We start from the raw sequence: 23,947 nt of genomic DNA, 5'->3' as shown, positions 1-23,947 counted from the left end.
AAACTGGATCTTCGCATAAGCACTCCTCTGCAGAGACGAGAGGAGGAAGGGACAGAGGGTGAACTTGTCTTAGGTCCAGGAATTTTAGGGGTGCAATATTCAAAATAAATAATCCAACGGTTATAGCCATTTTGTAATTTTAGAAATTTTATTTTTATTAAAATAAAGTGGAGGACACAGTTAGTAAATGAAGACAATTAATAAGTTATTAAATAGTTAGTAAAATAACTTAAAAATTAAAAATAATAACTAACATAATTAAGTTAAAATAATTAATATTAGCTTAAATAATTAAATAACTTAAATTGTAAATTGAAAAATAAAAAAAAATAAATTATTAACAAATTAATTAATTGAAAATAATTTGGTTAATAAGTGAAAACGTTATTCAAATTCGGCCTGAAAATTTTATGGGAGATAGGAGGGGGGCTAATTAAAATTTTGCCCCTGGCACAAGAGAGGCCAGAACTATGATATCTATGATGTATGGATTTATATATCAGTTATCAGCAATAGCTGCCGTTTCTTGCATTAATAGTTGTTTTATAGGCTTTTTAGGTTCTTACTTGTTTGTCTTATTCTTTAGTTCTTGAGAAAAAAAAGTATGGGTACTCTAAAATGCCAGATTAATAAACAAAATAGATGTATCGAACAGAAGAAGTTAAAACGAGGCTGGGGGGTTTAATTTGTGCCGATGGTAAGTTATTATAGCAAATATTTTTTAGATTCTTTAGAACTAACTCCACTCGAACAGACAGTTTTTTCACGAAGGCAATATAATTGTTTAATACAATTAGGATATTTTCTCACCAGGAAAAATATAATTTGCATTATTGTTAGTTTTTTGGGCCTGTTATAACAAACTGACTATGAGAAAAACATTTTTTCTTCGTTAAACTATGAATTAAAGATTTAAAATTATTCATGCAAATAAAGGTGCAAGATAATAAAAAAAAAGGCAGCGACAACCAAACTTGGCTAAAACTTAACCGTGTTATATTTTTTCAATCGCGCAATATTAAAGATTAAAAAAAACTTATTTTTCATACTTATATCATATGAGAAAACGAAATGTGGTATCAGCACTCATCATTTCCTTTTGTAGAATCAAGATGGTTAATTCAAGAAAGAGAGTCAGAAAAATGCCTTCAAAGCTCCACAAAAAAAAAAAATGGGAACAAACATTTTGCCAGACGTTGGAACGTTCTCTGGTCAATCTCTTGTTTTAAAAAAAAAAAAAAAAGTAGAAAATAGAACCCAAATAAATTTATTAACAACTAGCCTTTATTTCTTGCAGGTGTTCCCATGGAGAGTAAGTTGAATACTTTGTGAAGGTGGGAGAAACTAGCCAAGAATTGAGGCCGATCTAAACAACCTCCAGCGTTGGTTTGCAACATTCTTTATTTATTCCAATAACGGGTTTTCTAGAAATTTATTTACTTCTATGAAAAGATCCATTAATTTTGCACTAAAAGCTGACGATTTTGGCTAGTTACTCTCACTTGAACCGCTCTTAGCCCGAATTGAAGCATTTTTTAGCTGATTGATCTTGAAAGCAGAGTTTAAACTCAATAATCAAGCTATCTGAATAATTTTCTTCCAAAGAGATGTATTCACTTATAAATATAGAAGTAAACTAAAAATTACTGAGATATAATTCATTGCGCAACTAACACTCACTTTAGTTAGGCTATAAAGCGAAGTGTTGTCAGTTGGGAAGGGGCAGGGGAGGGTATATGCCCCTTGTAGTTCTTCCGCTTTGATTTTCGAAAGTACCTTTTTCGAGGCATTTTCATTGAAAAATGCCTAATTTCGTATTCTCATTGAAAAACTGAAAAATTTGACCCCCCTTAGATGTTGAGATCCAGTTTTTTAGATCCCCCCCCTATTTTGTTGCCCCGTAAATTTTGTGAATTGATGCCACTGGTAAACTACCCTAAAAAATTGCCATTTCCCTATATAACACTGCTTCCACTTCTTCTTTTTAGAAAGGGAATGGCTTCATGTATTCTTATATAATTCTTAAATAAAATACAATTTGAATGCATTGACGCATTGAGAAGTTGAGAAGTAAAATCATCAAACAGTTCGTGGTAACCCGGCTCAATAGTAACCGAAACTCTAAAAAGAAACGAAATTTTGATACTAATAGATGCATTAAAAAACTTGGATTTTTATATTGATTTCCAATATATAAGTTTCATCAAGTTTCTGCTTGTCCCTCAAAAGCTACGAGCCTGATAAAGTTTGCCTTATTTCAAAAAAAGGGAAAAACACCCCTTAAAAATCATAGAATCTTAATGAAAATCACACCATCAGATTCAGCGCATCAGAGAACCTTACTGTAGAGGTTTCAAGCCCCTATCTCCAAAAATGTGGAATTTTGTATTTTTTGCCAGAAGAAGGATCACGGATGCGTGTTTATTATTATCTATTATTATTTTTTTTTTTTTCACCAGGGGTGATCGTATCGACCCAGTGGTCGTAGAATATCGCAGGAGAGCTCATTCGAATGAAAATTAAAAGTTCTATTGCCCTTTTTTAGTGATCGAAAACAATGGAGGGAACCTAGGGCCCCTCCCATGCTGATTTTTTTCCCACAGTCACCCGATCAAAATTTTGAGATAGCCTTTTTGTTCAACATGGTCGCAAAATATAATAACTATGTCTTTGACGATGAATTTAATCCCCCACAGTCCCCGTGGGAAGGGGTGTAAGTTATGAAGTTTGCCCTATGTTTACATTAAATAAAAAGAAACTATTTTTTTAATTGAAAGTAAGGAGCAACATTAAAACTTAAAACGAACAGAAATTATTCCGTATATGAAAGGGACTGTCCCCTCCTCAACGCCTGGCTCTTTAAGCTAAAGTTTTTTATTGTTTAAAAAAACAGAGTTGTGAGACAGAGTCAAACTTTCGCGTAAAGAGCGAGGCGTTGAGAAAGGGACAGCCCCTTTCATATACGGAATAATTTTTGTTTATTTTAAGTTTAAATGTTGCTCCTTACTTCTAGTTAAAAAAACTTGTTTTTTTTAATTTAATTTTTGAACATTATTGAATTAATGCAGGTTTTGATTTTAGCTGCTCGTACATCAATAGTTAAAACACAATATACATACTAATTTTACTTTTATTTGGTTAAATGGCTTTCTCGAAAATTGTTTAATTTTATTTACGAACGTTTTTATTAGTAATAAATATACGTAACTTACGAATTAAAATACGTAACGAACTTCTATATTCATGTATTTTTAATACGTATATTAGGGAGTTCACCTCCTTGTCAATACCTCGCTCTTTACGCTAAAGTTCGAATTTTGTTCCAATTCTTTAAAAATGACCAACTAATCACAAAGGCCGTTAATTAGAATAAATAGTTCTTATGAAAGTAATAAAAAAAATCTTTGACTTAAAGAGCGAGGTATTGACTAGGGGGCGAACTCAATCATATACGTAATAATTTCTGTTCGTTTTAAGTTTTGATGTTGCTCCTTACTTTCAGTTGAAAACTTTTTTTATTTAATTTCCGATCTTTTTTAAACAATGCTTAGAAATCCTGTGCCCCTTTCGTAGCAATGTCCCTTCCCCCATGAAAACTTTCCCCATGGAAAGATGCTCCCCCATACCCCCCCCCCCACAACCAGAAAAAAATCCCCCCTGAAAAAGTCTATATACTTCCCAATAACCAAAACTATATGTAAACATTGGGTAAAGTTCATAACTTTCAGCACTCTCCCCGGGGACTTTGGGGGATTAAGTTATCCTAAAGGACGTATTTATTATATTTTCGACCATGCTGAACAAAATGGCTATCTCAAAAATGAGCGTGGGAGGGGGCCTAGCTGCCCTCCATTTTTTGGTCACTTAAAAAGGGCACTAGAACTTTTAATTTCCGTTCGAATGATCCCTCCCATGATATTCTAGGACCGCTGGGTCAATAGCATCACCTCTGGAAAAAAAAACACAAATAAACACGCATCCGTGATCTTTATTCTGGCAAAAAATGCAAAATTCCACGTGTTTGCAAAAAGGAGCTTGAACCTCTACAGTAGTGTTATCTGATACGGGGAATCTGATGGTGTGATTTTCATATAGCGGGTGTTTCCCCCTTTTTTGGAAAATCAGGCAAATTTTTTTCTGGCGCGTAACTTTTGATTTTGATAGGACTAAACTAGATGAAAGTTACATATTTGAAATCACCATTAAGATCTGATTCTTTTGATGTATCTCTTGGTATCAAAATTCCGTTTGTTAGTTTCGGTTACTATTGAGCCGGGTCGCTACTTACTTCCAGTTCGTTACCACGAACTGTTTGATATAGTATTGGTTATTGGAAAGTATGCAGACGTTTTCAGTGCTTCTTTTTCTGGTAGGGGGGGGGCAATCAGGGGTTATGTCGGAGGATCTTTCCATGGAGGGAGTTTTCATGGGGGAAGGGACACTGCTATGAAGAAAGCTCTGGATTTCCCAGCATTATTTAAAAAACGATCATAAATAAAATTTAAAAAAAAAATTTTTTTAACTGAAAGTAAGGAGCGACTCTAAAACTTAAAACGAACAGAAATTATTTCGTATATGAAAGGGGCTGTCCGCTCCTCAACGCCTTACTCTTTACACTAAAGTTTTTATTGTTTTAAAAAATAAATTTGTGAGAAAGAGTCAAACTTTAGCGTAAAGAGCGAGGCGTTGAGGAGGGGACAGTCCCTTTCATATACGGAATAATTTCTGTTCGTTTTAAGTTTTAATGTCGCTCTTTACTTTCAGTTAAAAAAAACTTGTTTTTTATTTAATCATTTCAAAGAATGATATTAATCATGAAAATGTTTTTTTATATAAAAATAGTAATTTTTCTATAACAATCACATGTCTTGCCACGTTTTTTTTATCTTTTTTTTTGCAAGGAAAACGCAGGATGGAGGTTGAAAAATAAACAATTGCTGTTATCGTAAGGTACCTTTTGGTCTGTCAGGGGTCACAATTATCAACAAAACTAATAAAAAAAGACGATGCTCCTTGAGGTATAAATAATGAGAACCATGTGGAAGATAAAAATAATTACTTTTGACGATAAATTTGATAGTATTTAAAATAAGAGTGACATCAATGTGAGGCATATTTATCGATAGCCAAAGCCATTGCTTTTCCTTGACAAAAAACCTACACAAGACATCGAGCTACCACTTTTACGCTTTGGTTGGCAGCACCTATACTTGCGTATGTTTTATACAAAGTTGTTATTTTCTGTTTCCATATGACAATTATGAGAAGCTTTCAATAAGTTTAATATCTTCTATATATCACTGTTTTCGCATTCCCTTATTCTTATATTTAAATCCTTAGACAAAAGTATATTCATTGATTATAAAACCCTTTCTGTGATTGATAGATTCTGTCACCAAGGTGTTGTTATCTACTTTTTGTTGTTCTTTCACCCAGTCCAGCTAATCCATTCATTCACCTGCCTACCTGCTTTTAATATTGTTTGTCCTTTTGAATTGTTTGCCAAAACTTACAAATTTCAATGCGCGTTGTTTGTGTCACTTCGAACTTGGACGATGTAAACCACTTTTCATTCTCTGATGTCGGATTAAGCTTTTGATGATGTCAGGTATCGATTTAATGGTTCCCCCAGGTCCCAATTGGTGTCCCGGTTTTAATCTGATGCAAATCCGACAGAATGATTTTGTCCCTGCGCTAAAACGACTAAAGAATCGACGCATCGGAGCGCAACTAATTTCTTGGATCAGTTTTCCGTGGCGCCTGTCGTTTCTATTTCCATGTTAAGCTTTTGACGCTGCTAGGTTTTCTTTTTTCTTAGTATATGAGACCATCTTAAACAATTGTTTTCAGACATTGCAAATAAGCTCCAGTGATAATTTAGATTTCCATTATGGGAAGAAACACTTGATAACACCCAGAGGCTGCTTCCAAGCTTTTTTTTTATTTTGTATTTTGGAAAAACGATAGTGTTCAGTACAAAAAAGGTGTTTTGAAAAAGTTAATACCAAATCAAAAGCCTTATTTTCTGCAAGATGAATTTTGAATAGGCGAATATATTGCTACGTCTAAGAAAATAATGGACTAATTTATAAATTCCATAGATCGCTTTAAATGCCGAGAAACAAAACTATCAGATAAAGATATAAAATTCAGAAAAAAACACCATATATACACACATATATATATATATATATATATATATATATATATATATATATATATATATATATATATATATATATATATATATATATATATATATATATATATATATATATATATACTATCTTAATAAGTGAGCAATAATTGTGTATGTATTTATTTATTTTTTGTTGAAAACGGCTCCATGTTTTGTTAAAATTGGCACCCTGGGATACTCTGGCCTAAAAAAACGATCTAAGTAGGTCAGAAGTTTGAGAAAGTTCGTTAAGAGCCTTAGTTTTAGAAGAAAAGAAATTATGTTAATGACGCCATTTGTATACACATCAGTATCGCAAAGACGTTGTTACACTTGTCACACTTATCTCGAAAAATTGAAGATTTTCATGCATGGAAAAGTTTACATTAAATTGCTTAAAGAGCTAAACCCGGTAATTGCAAAAATATTTGAATATTTTGACAAGGAATTACAAAAATTCAAAAATCTTAAAAAAGAAAACCAAAAGTTTGAAGCTTAATTGACGCAGAGTGCTATATCATATTATTTTCATTTAAAGTCCTCGAAAAATTTTCGAAGTTGAAAAAAAAAACACGTCTGCAAATATTGATATTCCAAAAGAAGAAAAAATGTTTTAGTTCAAACATGAAAAATACCTGAGAATTTTAAAATTAGTTAGATTTTTTGTTAGATAAAAGTGTCTCGCTACGTGGAACGTAACCAGTGAACAAAACTAGTTTATAATGTCAATAGGAAGGCCCAAAATTCGAAAATTTACAATTATTACAAATTATGAATCTTTAGACCACCTTAAATATCAAACGTGACAGGACCAAGAGAACGACCCGAACATACTAAATTTACAAGGGGTGGAAATGAACATCCTGGACGACCAATATGGGCAGCTAAAGCAAAGGGCATTGCTAAATTGTCTGAAGTAATCAAAATCCAAAATGAAGAAGAAACACAAATGCGGGTAGAAGATACGCGGAAAACTTTTGCCAATGAAAAAGTTAAAGTCCAATAAAGAAAACACGTAATTTCATAAAGGCGCTAATTCTAATTTAAGGTCATTCAAAATGTTTAAGGTGATGATTGATGAAAATGAAGCATATATAAATGATATTAGAAAACTAATGAAAGTGAGAATCGCAACAGCTTAAGAAAACGGCATGCAACAAATGACAGCGAGGATCACATTGATTGTAAACAAAATTTTGAACAGTGATCTGTGGTTGGAAACTGGAAAAGACATATTTGTTGTCTATAACGCCTAGCAAATTAAAAGACATGATGTTTGAATCTAAACTGCTAAATCAAAAGGTGTGGAAAACACTTACTGAGGTAAAGATGAACAAAAATGGACAATGAAATCTACGGCTTGAAAACGAGGAACGGTGATGACTCGCCACAAAAACGATTTAAATAGGTCAGGACTTTAAGAAATGAATTCATATTTTCACAGGGTGGCTATACTCGAACCGATGGTGACGTCATGGCGCCAAGTAAAGGCTCAAATTGTCTGCGGCTAGAAGACAAGCGACAATAAGAATCCATATATAGAAGCCTGCCGCGTTCTGAGTGCCGGGGCCCAGCAGTGAACCCACCAGGCTCCCGGTGCTATATATAATATATATATATATATATATATATATATATATATATATATATATATATATATATATATATATATATATATATATATATATATATATATATATATATATATATATATATATATATATATATATATATATATATATATATATATATATATATATATATATATATATATATATATATATATATATATATATATATATATATATATATATATATATATATATATATACATATATATATATATATATATATATATATATATATATATATATATATATATATATATATATATATATATATATATATATATATATATATATATATATATATATATATAGTGTAGTAGTGTGTGTGTGTGTGTGTGTGTGTGTGTGTGTGTGTGTGTGTGTGTGTGTGTGTGTGTGTGTGTGTGTGTGTGTGTGTGTGTGTGTGTGTGTGTGTGTGTGTGTGTGTGTGTGTGTGTGTGTGTGTGTGTGTGTGTGTGTGTGTGTGTGTGTGTGTGTGTGATGATGATGATATATATATATATATATATATATATATATATATATACAGGCTCATTCGAATGGAAATTAAAGAGCTAGTGCTCTTTCTAATAATCGAACGTGATTGGAGTGTAACTAGCCCCCTCCTCCCCCCCCGACGCCCATCATTTTCCCAAACACATCCAATCAAAGTTTTGAGATAGCCATTTGGCTCAGCGCAGGTGATTTCCAGATAAAAAATACATTTTTGACCAGGAAACTCCCCCAAAACCCTTAGGGCAAGGGTTTTATGTCATTCCCTGGGGTATAAGAGGTTTTTATAGTATGCGTTGTCGTTGAAACTTCAAACCAGACTCATTCGATTGGAAATTAAAGGGCTAGTGACCTTTTTAATACTCGAAAGTGATTGAAGTATAACTAGCCCCCCCCCCCCACGCCCATCATTTCCCCAAACACATCCAATCAAAATTTTCAGATAGCCATTTTGTTCAGCGTAGTTGATTTCCAGATAGGAAATATATTTTTGAGGAGGACACTCCCCCACAACCCTCATGGAAAGGGTTTTAAGTTATGCCCTTTGGGCATATAAGGTTTTTGTAGAAGGCGTTGTCGTAGAAACTTCAAAAAAGGCTCATTCGATTTGAAATTCAAAGGGCTAGTGCCCTTGTTAATAGTCGAAAGTGATTGGAGTGCAACTAGCTCCCCCCCACGCCCATCATTTCCCCAAACACATCCAATCAAAATTTTGAGATAGCCATTTTATTCAGCGTAGTTAATTTCCAGATAGAAAATATGTTTTTGAGGAGGACACTCCCCCGGAACCTTCAGGGCAAGGGTTTTAAGATATTCCCTGGGGGCATATAAGGTTTTTATAGAAGGTTTTGTCGAAGAAACTTCAAAAAAGGCTCATTCGGTTGGAAATTCCAAAGGAGAGTGCCCTTATTAATGGTCGACAGTGATTGGAAGGCCACTAGCCCCCCCCCTCACGCTCTTCATTCCCCAAAACACATCCACACAAAATTTTGAGATAGCCATTTTGTTCAGCGTAGTTGATTTCCAGATAGAAAATATGGATTTGAGGAGGACAATCCCCCACAACCCTCAGGGCAAGGGTTTTAAGTTATGCCCAGGGGGCATATAAGGTTTTCATAGAAGGCGGTGTCGTAGAAACTTCAAAAAAGGCTCATTGATTGGAAATTCCGAGGGCTAGTGTCCTTTGTAATAGTCGAAAGTTATTTGAGGGCAACTAAGCCTCCTCTCACGCCCACCTTTTCCCCAAACACATCCAATCAAAATTTTAAGACAGCCATTTTATTAAACGTAGTTTTAAGTTTTGGAAATTAGGTCTTTGAGGATTTCAACTCCCCCAAAGCCCTCAGGGCAAGGGTTGTAATTTAAGGATTCTCCGAATCCTTCATATTATTTCTTATAGAAGGGATGCTCGTATAAACTTTAGAGAGGGCTTATTTGATTGAAAATTGAAATTTCTTGTTCACTTTTCAAGAGTCAAAAGAGATTGAAGGGCAACTAGGCCCTCTCCCTCCTCCACGCCCTAAATGCATCAGATAAAAATTTTGAGATAGACATTTTGTTAAAATAGTTCAAAGTTCTGATAACAAAAAACTCCGGTGTCGACACAGCCAACCAGGGCCCAGGGAGAGGCGTTTTAAGTTATGCCCTGGGGCATAACTTATTAAGGGGGGTTTATAACTCATGGGAAGGGGTTTTGTATGGGAAGAACACATAGGAAATCTATTATAATTATCCAATTATAAGGTTAAAATACATACTCTGCGATAGATGCAAAATTGCTTTGGCACACAAACTCCTATTAAGGTCAATTCCAAACAGTCGTGATCCCTTTGTGTCAGCAAGTGAAATTGTCTAAACCCTCTAATTGGAGCTTTTTTTTCAGTCCATTCATTGCTGCCAATCGCTGTCCATAAGCTATGCATGTTGTATATAGTTCATATCTAAGGGTTTTCTCAAAGAGATTATCGTATAGACTATGATAAAAACCTCCTTCAAATTGACATTAAAACTCTAGATTCGTTTTTTAAAGTTAAAAAAACTTGTTTTTTTTTATTTAATTTTTGAACGTTATTGAATTAATGAAGGTTTTGATTTTGGCTGACCGTAGATCAATAATTAAAACAAAATTTGCATATTAATTTTACTTTTATTTGGTTAAATGGCTTTCTCGAAAGTTGTTTAATTTTATTTACGAAAGTTTTTATTAGTAATAAATATACGTAACTTACAAATTAAAATTCGGAACGAACTCCTAGATTCATGTATTTTTAATACGTATATTAGGAGGTTCGCCTTCTAGTCAATACCTTGCTGTTTACGCTAAAGTTCGAATTGTGTTCCAATTCTTTAAAAATGACCAACTAATCACAAAGGCCGTTAATTAGAATAAATAGTTCTTATGAAAGTAATAAAAAATATCTTTGGCTTAAAGAGCGAGGTTTTGACTAGGGGCGAACTCAATCATATACGTAATAATTTCTGTTCGTTTTAAGTTTTGATGTTGCTCCTTACTTTCAGTTGAAAACTCGTTTTTTTATTTAATTTCCGATCTTTTTTAAACAATGCTTAGAAATCCTGTGCCCCTTTCGTAGCAATGTCCCTTCCCCCATGAAAACTTTCCCCATGGAAAGATGCTCCCCCATACCCCCCCCCCCACAACCAGAAAAAAATCCCCCCTGAAAAAGTCTATATACTTCCCAATAACCAAAACTATATGTAAACATTGGGTAAAGTTTTCTCGCTATCGTTTCCAATCATTCGATTGGAAATTCAAAGGGATAGTGCCCTTTTTAATAGTCGAAAGTGATTGGAGGGCCACTAGCCCCCCCCCCTCACGCCCTTCATTCCCCAAAACACATCCAATCAAAATTTTGAGATAGCCATTTTGTTCAGCGTAGTTGATTTCCAGATAGAAAATATGGATTTGAGGAGGACAATCCCCCACAACCCTCAGGGCAAGGGTTTTAAGTTATGCCCAGGGGGCATATAAGGTTTTTATAGAAGGCGGTGTCGTAGAAACTTCAAAAAAGGCTCATTGATTGGAAATTCCGAGGGCTAGTGTCCTTTGTAATAGTCGAAAGTTATTTGAGGGCAACTAAGCCTCCTCTCACGCCCACCTTTTCCCCAAACACATCAAATCAAAATTTTAAGACAGCCATTTTATTAAACGTAGTTTTAAGTTCTGGAAATTAGTTCTTTGAGGATTACAACTCCCCCAAAGCCCTCAGGGTAAGGGTTGTAATTTAAGGATTCTCTGAATCCTTCATATTATTTCTTATGGAGGGGATGCTCGTATAAACTTTAGAGAGGGCTTATTTGATTGAAAATTGAAATTTCTTGTTCACTTTTCAAGAGTCAAAAGAGATTGAAGGGCAACTAGGCCCTCTCCCTCCTCCACGCCCTAAATGCATCACATAAAAACTTTGAGATAGACATTTTGTTAAAATAGTTCAAAGTTCTGATAACAAAAAACTCCGGTGTCGACACAGCCCACCAGGGCCCAGGGGTAGGCTTTGTAAGTTATGCCCTGGGGCATAACTTATTAAGGGGGGTTTTTAACTTATGGGAAGGGGTTTTGTATGGGAAGAACACATAGGAAATCTATTATAATTATCCAATTCTAAGGTTAAAATACATACTCTGTGATAGATGCAAAATTGCTTTGGCACACAAAATCCTATTAAGGTCAATTCCAAACAGTCGTGATCCCTTTGTGTCAGCAAGTGAAATGGTCTAAACCCTCTTATTGGAGCTATTATTTTAATCCATTCATTGTTGTCAATCGCTGTCCACAAGTTATGCAAGCTGTCTATTGTTCATGTATAAGGTTTTTATCAAAGAGGTAAACGTATGGACTTTGAAAAAAAGCCTCATTCGATTTAAACTGAAAGTTCTAGATTCGTTTTTTAAAGTCAAGAATAACTGGACAGTAAGTACCCCCCCATGCCATAAAAACTTGAAACTTTTTGAAATAAAAAACGAACAAAAATTAATTTAAAAAAACTTTCCTAAAAATAAGTTTTTCAAAGAAAAGTAAATGCCATTTTAAACTTAAGCTAAGGATATACAATTACCTGTTAAAATTCAAACTCAACACGACCAGAAATTACTATTAAAGAATAAATGAAACCCAAAACGAACAGAAATTAAATAAACAATCATAGCAAAAAACATACAACAAGTAATAATATAAATGAATAAATACATCTTAAAGCGAGTAATGCTTGGATTGAATATGTAAATCAAGCTTAAAACGAAAACAAATATTTTACTATTAAAGTATAAATGAAACTTAAAACGAACAGAAATTAAATAAAGAATCAATGCGAACAAACATACAATATATATTAATGTAAACGACTAAATAAATCTTAAAACTAGTGAAACTTAAATTGAATATGCAAATCAAGTTTGAATCGAATAAAAATAACTACAAACAAGAGTTTGGGTATCGCCTCACTGCAGAAGCCTAAAACCTACTGCGTCATTGGCGCTTTACTGAAAACGAATTATATTGCAAATGTTTTCTTTTGTTCTTAATATTGAAAATAAGTATTAAAATTACAGTAAAATTTGAACTGATGAGCCTTTAGCAATTAATATCATTATGCATCAAATATTCAGTTTAACTTATTAGTTCTTTTCAAGATTGGTCAAGACAAATATAGTTTCACCACCAGCTAAATTTGGATACTGCCCCCTTTTTTAACTGTAAAAACCTAAAGCCTTCTGCGTCATTGGTGCTTCACTGAAAACGAATTACTCGTATATTACAAATTTATTATTTTCCAGTTCTTACAGCATTGAAAATGAAAATAAAAATTACAGTGAAAAAAAAACCTTGAACTGATGGATCTTTCAACAATTAATATCATTATATATCTAATATTCAATTTGATTTTGTTTATTCTTTCCAAGACTGTTCAAGACTCATATAGTTTTGCCATTTTTTTAACTCTGCCATTTTTTGTAACAAATCGTGTTAGTTTGTTATGAAAACGTTCTATGGCTTCTAGGCATTTCTATTTGAGTGGAAAACTACAGCTCAAACTTTGTGGAACATGCATTTTCTTGCATGAAACACCAAAATATAATAAAATGTCAAGTTTCAGAGTGTTCCACCACTCGCAAGCAAGTGCCATTGGTATTTTTGAATCCGCATGGTCAATTTAAGGGGTGGGGGTAGGCTAATTCTTGTAGCAGCCCCATTCCGTCGTGGTATGGTTCACATTTTCAACACCTGGCGTCCGGACACCAAGCATACAACTACCCAAAATCAGTATCAATAAATAAATGAAACCCAAAACGAGAAAAAATTAAAATAAATATTAGAGTCAAACTCAAAACGAGCATAAATTAATGTTAGCACGGTTCAATACGCCTAGGCTTTCTAGATCCCAGAATATAAATTGTACTCCGCTGAAAAAATATTCAAATGAGTTTACTGGAAAACAAATATATATTTTCAATTTAATATACATATGCTGATATTTATTCCCTAAGATCTAACTAATTTTTGATTTCTTAAAGGTACAAAAGTGGAAATATTTCAAAGAATTGTTTTCAGTAAAGCGCCAATGACGCAGTAGGTTTTAGGCTTCTGCGGTGAGACGATACCCAAACTCTTGTTTGTAGTTATTTTTATTCGATTCAAACTTCATTTGCATATTAAAGTTAAGTTTGACTCGTTTTAAAATTTATTTATCCATTTACATTAATATCTATTTTATGTTTGTTTACATTGATTGTTTATTTGATTTATTTTCTTTTTGATTTTCATTTAGTCTTCAACAACAAAATATTTGTTTTCGTTTTTAACTTAATTTTCATGTTCAATCCAAGTAATACTAGCTTTAGGATCTATTTATTCATTTATATTATTACTTGTTGTATGTTTTTTGCTATGATTGTTTGTTTAATTTCTGTTCGCTTTGGGTTTCATTTATTCTTTAATAGTAATTTCTGGTTGTTTTGAGTTTGAATTTTAACACGTATTTATATCTCCTGAGCTTGAGTTTAAAATTGCCTTTACTTTTCTTTGAAAACTTATTTTTCGGAATTTTTTTTTAATTAATAAATAGAAGAATCTACTCGCACGCTTAGACAACCACTAGGGAGGTTTTGATAGGTTTAAAATAGACTTTGTGGGGAAGACAAAGATGTGAATAAATTGTGTTAATATTTGAAAATGATTCATTTAAAGCTTCGTGAATTTACATACAGTGGTTTACAGTTGCACTCCAACTCTTAAGAAGGAGGGCAAGTGGATCTTTCTGTAGGTGAGGTTTATTAGTGAATCTTTCTAAAGTCTCAAAAATTATATTTTTACAACCAAATTTTCTAACTCTTAGTGAGAGGTCTTTGGATTAAATATAGACGGAAGAATTTACCGCATAACATCCCTTCAAGCCTGTAATGTGGCTGCTGCAGAGTGACAGGTTGAATTCTATATAAGGAATATTGGAGTGTAGCACGAAAGACTATATTTACATGCTTACCTGCAGAGACGAGGGGGACGGGCAACACCTATAAACAGTTTACTTAGAAAACTAACCTTAGAAACGTGAAAATAATAGTACTAAAACTTATACCTAGATTTCAACACCCCCGCTCGATGATAGTTATTTTAAGGGATGTCATTTTCAGGGATGAGTATCATTCCCTTAGAGTTGTTATAAAAATGTTCAACATAAATGTAAACAATGGGGTAATGGAGAGGGGTAAAGGAGGAGTATCAGCTCCCTCACACTTAAAAGAGCCCTAGATCAAACAGTTTCTAGCAGCAAACTTTAAGCAGAGCCGTCACGCATGGGGAGGGAAAGGGTGCCCCCCCCTTCCCAATGGTTTGTTCAGGCGGTAAAAAAAGCAAGTCAGTAAAATCGTGAAGCAAAGCGACATGATTTTTCCACAATCGCCAAAAATCCTTTGTTTGGTTAAATAAAGACAACGAAAATACTGACTTGTCATCTACAGAAAGTTCGAACTGGGTCGGTAAACGCAGCAGTTTTACCTACTCCTGCCGTGAGTTTACAGAGGGTGCCAAAACTTTCCATTTGGTTAAATAAATTTGGTTTCGAAACGGACATTATGCTAATTATTGACAAAAAACAGGCGGTAAAAATGATCAGCCAGTCGGTAAAATCCCTTGCTCCCCCCTAAACATTTTGGCTAGTAACGACCGTGACTGTAAATAAATAGCAACCTATATAAGTATATAGTTTGCATGTATCAACATAATCGATTTTTTTGGTGATTCTCAAAATGTCAAATTCATTAATTTTACCTTTGTCCGTAAGAAGTTATTAAGAAATTATTGTCCATAACATTTTCTTTTGTTGCATATTTTTGGGGGAAACTTCTTTTGCTTGTTTTTTTTCTAGTTTTCCAACCGTCATCGGTAGCATACAATAAGCAAACAGCGACCCTAGGGTATGGGGCACAGTGATTCTAGCGACCCAATAGTAACCGAAAATTTTACACAAGAGAACGGAATTTGACAACATTAAAATAATTTGATTCTCAGGCTCTTTCCAAATATGTGAAAAAAATGGTCATGAATTTGCCAAACATAAGTTTGGAGCATTAAGAGATGTGCTTTATTTTTTGAAAAGGGGAGTCAGTTTCTCCTCGTAGTAAAAAAAAAGGATGTGATCTCGAAAAAAAGTCAACATGTCAAGCTCTGGATCAAATTACCTTATCGAATAGATGAAATTTCGTATGTTTTCTGAGAAGAATGATGCGCTTTTTTATGTTTTTTCTCTTCTTTTTTGACGTATCTAACCAGTGTCAACCAAATATAGGAATATAGAATAATAGCCTGCAGTGAGGAACCCTTTAGATTCGATAAAGAGAGGGTATTTAAATTTATCCAATAATCTTATTGCATTTAGAGGAATATATTTGGACTAAGGGTTGACACTCCCTGGTATTTCAAAATATTTTGAATGTGGTATGCATGAGATTAACATTGCTGCGTTTAAGGAAGGAAATGAGGCTAGTACCTTGCTTCGTATTAAATTAAATAAAATAAAAAACAAGTTTTTATTAACTGAAAGTAAGGAACGACGTTAAAACTTAAAACGAACATAAATTATTCCGTATATGAAAGGGGCTGTCCCCTCCTCAACGCAGCGCTCTTCACGCTAAAGTTTTTTAGTTTTTAACAAAAATAAAGAGTTGTGAGAAATTAAATCTTTAGCGTAACGAGCGAGGCGGTGAGGAGGAGACAGCCCCTTTCATATACGGAATAATTTATGTTCGTTTTAAGTTTTAACGTCGTTCCTTACTTTCAGTTAATAAAAACTTGTTTTTTTTATTTAATTTTTGAACGTTTTTGAATTAATACAGGTTTTGATTTTGGCTCACCGTACATAAATAATTAAAACAAAATTTGCATATTAATTTTACTTTTATTTGGTTAAATGGCTTTCTCGAAACTTGTTTAATTTTATTTACGAACGTTTTTATTAGTAATAAATAAACGTAACTTACGAATTAACTTACGTAACGAGGTACGTTACGAGCGAGGTATTTACTAGGGGGTTGAACCCAATCATATACGTAATATTTTCTGTTCGTTTTAAGTTTTGATGTTGCTCCTTACTTTCAGTTGAAAAACTTTTTTTTAATTTAATTTCTGATCTTTTTCTTTAATGATGCTGGGAAATCCGGCGCCCCCTTCATAGCAATATCCCTTCCCCCATGAAAACTTCCTTCATGGAAAGATCCTCCCATATAGCCCCCGGCCCATCCCCCCCTCCACCTACCAGAAAAAATCCCCCCTGAAAACGTCTGTATACTTCCCAATAACCAATATTATATTCTAGGACCACTGGGTCGATACGATCACCCCTGGGAAAAAAAAAACAGAAAAAAAACAAATAAGCACGCATCCGTGATCTTTCTTCTGGCAAAAAGTGCAAAATTCCATATTTTTGTAGATAAGTGCTTGAAACCTCTACAGTAGGGCTCTCTTATACGCTGAATATGATGGTGTGACTTTCGTTAAGGTTCTATAACTTTTAGGGGGTTTTTCCCCCTTTTTTCGAAAATCAGCCAAATTGTCTCAGGCGCGTAACTTTTGATTAGTAAGACTAAACTTGATGAAACTTGTATATTTGAAATCAGCATTCTGAAGCGTGTGCACTCCAAAAAAACGAAAGAGGATGTGCTTGATCTTTTCCAGGGAATTTTCCTACAGATTGTTTTGGGTAACCGACAGACTGACCGTTTCTCAAACAGTAAGCTGTACGAAAATTTTGGTTCATTCCTAGTTTAGGGCTATACTCAAAGAAAGGATAAGATGACTAGAACACGTTTTGCGGATGAAGGATGACAGATTGCCAAAGATTATCCTTGTCAGCCAACCGTTTAGAGCCAAACTAACAGCACGTCGTCCCCGAATCGGGTGGGAGGATTTCAGAAGGAAAGATTGAAGGAAAATGAAGGGAATTTTCCTACAGATTGTTTTGGGTAACCGACAGACTGACCGTTTCTCAAACAGTAAGCTGTACGAAAATTTTGGTTCATTCCTAGTTTAGGGCTATACTCAAAGAAAGGATAAGATGACTAGAACACGTTTTGCGGATGAAGGATGACAGATTGCCAAAGATTATCCTTGTCAGCCAACCGTTTAGAGCCAAACTAACAGCACGTCGTCCCCGAATCGGGTGGGAGGATTTCAGAAGGAAAGATTGAAGGAAAATGAAAACTTCTTTGTAGTAGCATTTTGAACGTAATGTAAAAAATTATATTTATTTATGAAAGTAAAATTGTTCACATAGTTGCCTACAGAGAAGAGGGAGATTTGGGGACACTTTTTCTCTAAAGCTTCCTTGACAATTGTCAGAATTATGACCTGGCCGACTAATTAAGCTATATCCACAACCAACGAAAGAATGAGTGTAGCCTTTTTATGACATAATCAAATGCTACTATATTATATATATTCTACATAGCTATATAGTCTACATAGCTACGGGAAGATTGTATTACTATATATTGAAGTTGCTTATCTCTACCCCTTCTAAAAATTAGATTAATTCAGAAATTAAAAAAATTGGAAATTATATAGAATAAGGTCTGCCTGTTTCACTTTTAATTGGAGAACTTTTTTTTAAGTTTGTCGCTTAATATGGACGAAGCTCTTTACCTATTGTTCATTAGTATGAATTGTTAAAAAAAAACTTAAAAGGGACTTTGGACATCTCCTTATAGGTAAAAAAAAAAAAAATTCTAAAGAAAATGGAAATGTAAGTATTTGCACTGATTAACTTTAAACTCTACAAAATACAGTAATGAAGAAAAGCTTTTAATGTATAATAATAATGAGAAAAATAGCTCCGAAGTAAAAAGCTGAATAGTGCACATTTTTTTTAAAATAATATACATATCCTTTGTGCAAGAAATTTTTATATGATGGACTTTCTCACCTTTAATTGACTTGTTCTTGTAACGATACGAATTTTAAATAAGCTTTCTAAGGTAATCTACACAACTTGAAAAAAGGATGCTACATACTTGTTTTAGTTTTGCTGAATATGATTGGCTTTCTAGTTAGGCTACATATTCATAGCAAATCAATCTAGTTTACAAATTAGGTTGCTTACATAGTATCTTTTCATTGCAAGGTGACCTGACGGATTTTCCAGGTCATAGCGGAGTTAACCAGCTTGGTGGCGTTTTTGTCAGTGGACGTCCTTTACCTGATTCTACAAGGCAAAAAATCGTGGAGCTTGCCCATTCTGGCGCCCGGCCATGTGATATATCTAGAATTCTTCAGGTCTCCAATGGATGTGTCTCCAAGATTCTTGGAAGGTAAAATAAAATATGTTTCTATTTATTGATCGTGAATCCCTTTATTCTTGCAATAAAAACGTTCCCTTCCAATATTTTGCTCAAATCTTTATAATTTGTCTAAGGTTGTAAAATAGATAGGAAAATCAACTTCATTCCTTTTTATGAAAAGTGGTCAATATATTGTTTTGGGCATTCAAGCTTAAAGTATGAAGTAAAAAAGAATGTTGAGAATAAAAATCTTGTAAAACACCTACCTTGTGTATCGACATAGGACAGTCGTAAGAAGCGATAATGTACTTAATTCAAGGGTACCCGCTAAAGCACGGGAGGGGGTGAGCTTACAATATTTTCCAGGGGATCGGGGTGAATTTTAGCCAAGGTTTTTTTGCCATAGAAGCTTTTTACTTTTCCAAGTATTACAGTATTTTACACATCTTGTATATTTCTGCTATTGTAGAGAAGCTCTTAAAACAATATTTTATCTTATTAAATGACAATGTCTCCTGAAGTTCCAACTAGACAAAGAGCTTTGTCTGTATGAAGATTAGTCCATAACTCTGAAGAAGTTATAAAGTGTGCACAAAAGGCCTGACATTTAAGACTTGCTACAGCAGTTATTTCCAAGAACTTGGCTTTTTACAGAGTTTCCACAGAAATCTTTAATGAGAGGCAGAGATTTCGGGAAAAGTGGTTGCGACAAACTGCAGATGAAAAGTATGCTTTCCGGCTCAAAAATATTACCGATTTGAATCCTACCAAATTAATTATGCAAGGACTACACATGAAAGGACAATGTTATTTTGAGCATAAATAGAAATTCTAGCTATATATTACATTAGAAACTCCAGTTTCACCCAAATGCTCACACTTTTCTTAGAAGCAACATTCATGGAAAATATTATTCTTTTTTAACATTATAGCAAACGAAATTGCTTATTTCGTCCCAAGAACTCCCAAGATTGCCTTGGGAGTTCTAAAGTCCTCCTTTTTTGAGACATGGCCTACATACTGCCATCGACGTTGGCGGATAATGTGTGTAATAAGAGGCTGTTTGGTCCTCTTTCCAATCTCAACGTTTAAGACTTCATCTGTCCAGTGTATATTCAGGATTCTTCAGAGACATGTGTGTCTCTGAAGAACATTCTCTGAGTGAGTGCTGGTTTGCAGTTTTGCTCTTTTTAGTTGTTTCTGTGAGAACATTTTTGACTTTGCTATCAAAATAGCTTCTCCCTTGTCAGTATTAAATTGAAATACAAGTGTTTCCAAACGAAAGTAAAGAGCAACATTAAAATTGAAAATAAACGAAAAATTAATTTTATATGAGAGAGACTGCTGCCTTCTCAACCCTCGGCTCTTTGGACTAAATTTCGACTATGCAATCTTGACACAAAAATATGAAATTTTGTATTTAGTACTAGGGGCTTAATTTAGCGTGGCTATTGTAGTTAAAGGGTACTTGGGTATCTAAGGTCTGATGGTGGAATTTAGAAAGATCAGATAACTTCTGCTTGGGGTGTTACCCCGCTTTTTCTGAAATTATGCAAATTTACTTTTATTAATAACTTTTGAAAGGTACCTTTAAACTTAATAATTCTTATGCATTTGGGGGCAGGAAAGCAAGATTCTTCTTACCCAGATTATTTTTCCAAAAAACACGATTCGCTCTTTAATAGCAGCTCAATACCACAAACTGTTTGAAAACTAAAATAGTTTACAATGGAATAGATCATGAGTAAAAGCAATACTGCGGATTGACTTAGTCTGTTAAAATTATGATTTAGGTTAATAGTTTGTTTCGACACCTTCTAGCGTGAATATATCTATATGAATGAAGGAACGAATTTATTCAGAACCCGCTGAGTTTACAAAAATAATAATGAAAAACAAAAATAGAATTCATTCATTCATATAGATATATTCGCGTTGGAAGGTGTCTAAACAGACTAATAACATAAATTATGTTATAATTATAACTGAATATAGGATCTAGTAAGAAAGACAAAACCAAATTTAAATCAGCCAATGTTATGTAGCAGGGGCATCGCTTTTGGTGGAAATCTCTTTTAGTCAAGCATAAATATATGATTTATATAAACAGGAAAAAATGTATATTAGGCTATACCCATCAAGTGATGCTATCGTCATTATTCATAACTCTTAGGCAATGTGAAAAAACTCCAAGTGATAGCTCTTATAAATAATGTCCAAGCAATATTGTTCACAGCATTTGGGTATTGCCACATTTTAAAGTAAGCAATAACTTAACGGCCTCTCTTCTTTGGAATCAAAATGTAATATAATCTGTCGATCTATCCAATTTAATTTGAACCTGAGTTTAAATACTTAAAAATCTACTTGCTTGGATCCTTTTTCGGGAAAAGGATTTGAGAACTTTGACACTTGTCCTTACCCGACAGAGCGAATGAATTCTCCCGGCAAATCTCCTGCAGGTACTACGAAACTGGTTCGATTCGACCACGAGCAATCGGGGGATCCAAGCCGAGAGTGGCCACTGACGACGTCGTTCAACGAATAGCCCAATTCAAGCGTGAGTGTCCTTCAATATTTGCTTGGGAAATCCGAGACCGGTTACTACAAGAGGCAATCTGCAACAATGATAACATTCCAAGCGTAAGTTCCTTGGCTTATTTGTATCTACCTGCTCTCTCTATTGAATTGTCCACCTATAGAGTAGTATGGGACCAAGTTAAAAAAAAAAAAATATCCAGGAATGAGAATGAGGCGACTTAATTTATAATAAATCAAAATATTTGAAAAGAAAAAAAAATAGATGCTTAAAGGCTTTGAGTGTTTCCTTGTGGAGAAGATGGCTGATGAGCAGCCCCAAGCCTCATTCCTGGGACATTTTTTGCGCCATGGTTCCCTCTGAACCTAGTATTTTATGCAATAACTAGTTTATGTAATAGTTATGCAAAAACTTTTTATGCAAAAGTTTTGAATAACTAGGTATATGCAATGTTCATTTTAATATGAAGTTTGTTTCTGGAAGCAAAAACTATTTCCATTTTCACTTTATGACTTGGATTAATACTAAAATTCTTATTTAAAAAACAATGCACCCAGTTGTAAGATGTTAGGTGTTACTATTAGGCAAGGCCGTATCCAGAGGGGGGGGGGCTACCCGGTTTGAGCCCCCCCGAAATTTTTGAGCGAGTCAAAAATAAGTTGAAAATTAGTAAAACCTAGGTAAAAATCAGTAAAATTAGTCGAAAACTGAGTCAAAAATTAGTAACCCCCCCCCCGAAAAAAATCCTGGATCCGCCTTTGCTATTAGGAAGGGGCTTCACAGCAGTCATTTATTTAATGTGGGTTAAAAATGTGATTCTAAATGTTGATTTGAAGTTTGGTTCTATACTCCCGTGGATGTTAACATCGAATTGACTTTTCTTAGTTAAACCCATAAGGCCAGGCCAAAATAAATGTCGTTAAGGCCGCAAGCCTGCGAAAAATGTTTCATGTGGGGAGAGTGGGCTGCGGCTTGAAAAAACGTTTTGCTATCACAAAAAATCAAATTTTCCTGATGGTTATACGACTTACATTTTTGGTCTCCTGGGGGGGATATGAAGCCCCTTTACCCTCATCTTGGTGATACCATGGCTAAAATCGATTTTATGGAATATGTAAAAAGAAAAAATCGGTGATTAACGAAGTTGAAAAATTGCTTTTTCTCTCTAAAATATTCAATGTTTTCCGGACTCAACCGAGGAAAAATAGCTTATTTTGTAAAAATTTTAAAATGGACTATGTAATTAAAACGGGAAGTTTGCTTTGAGTACATATGCGGTCTCATGTTATAATCTGCTGTTCCATTTTATAATCCTATTGCTTATGGGTCATTATCTAATTGAGCCGGTAGTGGAGGAAGTTCATTGAAACATAAATTCATGTTTATAAAATATTTAACAAAACACATCCGCTGCCGGTATCTATGTGCTATTTGTTTCTCTAAGCCGATGTGGAGGCGGATCCAGGCCGCCCGTACCCCTTGGCCTCAGCTTACTTTCGCGCAGATTTTACTATGTCGAGCAAAAGTTAAAATCAAAACCCAAGTCTACAAGCCTCCGAATCTATCAAGCGAAAAAAAAAAAAATCAAAGGCAATGAAAATTATACTGTAAATCTAAAGGTAACCTAACCCAACAGGCGGGGTGCCCGTTTTCGAGTATGCCTGAACTTTTCCTTATCTTATTGGCTTGAACCCTCTTCCTCCGGCAGGGTTTGAACCCCCTCCCTCCGAAACTTCTGCACAACTCCTAAAAACGCTACAACAATGCATTTAAACACATTTTTGATGCGTCTTTTAAAGTCTTTTTTACCCTCCCCCGAAAATTAATCCTGGATGCACCTTAGATTATACCTCAGGCTTTTTCAAAGACAAAATTGAAATCAAGCATAAATATAGACGTGACCAAAATCTGAAGTTTAGACATTTATATTCATGTTCCTATTTTACAGTAAGCCTCTTCTTTTCCTCTTTTGTTCATAACTTATATCCTGTAAAAAAAAATACTATCTCTGGGATGCTTGGGAATGTAGTGTCTGTCTGTTAGGTTCTATGTAGCGTTGAACTATTAACAAATCCAAAAAATATGGATACACTGTAAAACCTTGACATTTCGAGGGCGGGGGGGGGGGTGTCTCCCTACGTACGTGCATTACCAACATTCAAATTTCACCGGAAGTTAAAACACTGTTGGCACTCTTTGATACTGATTGCTTTCAGACTGTATGATGACTTCAAATATATAAACAGATTTTTTCCAAAAAATTTCCAATTTTTCAAAAAAATATTTTCGGAAAAATTAAAATGTTTTGGACCGTCAGATGGCCAT

At 34.2% G+C, this 23,947-nt stretch overlaps 1 protein-coding gene across 4 annotated transcripts in view; it reads left to right on the top strand.

Moving 5' to 3' along the window:
• Positions 1 to 23,947, top strand: part of LOC148955245 (paired box protein Pax-6-like) — a 64,923-nt gene that overhangs the window by 12,462 nt on the left and 28,514 nt on the right. The window contains exons 2-4 of one of the 4 annotated variants that reach the window (XM_089108117.1): positions 1,298 to 1,312; positions 18,927 to 19,113; positions 21,546 to 21,726. In XM_089108117.1, the coding sequence (XP_088964243.1) occupies positions 1,298 to 1,312; positions 18,927 to 19,113; positions 21,546 to 21,726 (383 nt within the window). Of the gene's footprint in view, positions 1 to 1,297; positions 1,313 to 18,926; positions 19,114 to 21,512; positions 21,727 to 23,947 lie in introns of all 4 variants that reach the window. The other 3 variants (XM_089108115.1, XM_089108118.1, XM_089108116.1) reach the window with 3 other exon arrangements.

Source organism: Artemia sp. Qi Xiang Cuo, chromosome 2, assembly GCF_049724085.1.
Source record: "Artemia sp. Qi Xiang Cuo chromosome 2, ASM4972408v1, whole genome shotgun sequence".
Lineage (NCBI taxonomy): Eukaryota > Metazoa > Arthropoda > Branchiopoda > Anostraca > Artemiidae > Artemia > Artemia sp. Qi Xiang Cuo.
Note: the sequence above shows the minus strand (reverse complement) of the source record. Positions and strands in the feature narration are given on the sequence as shown.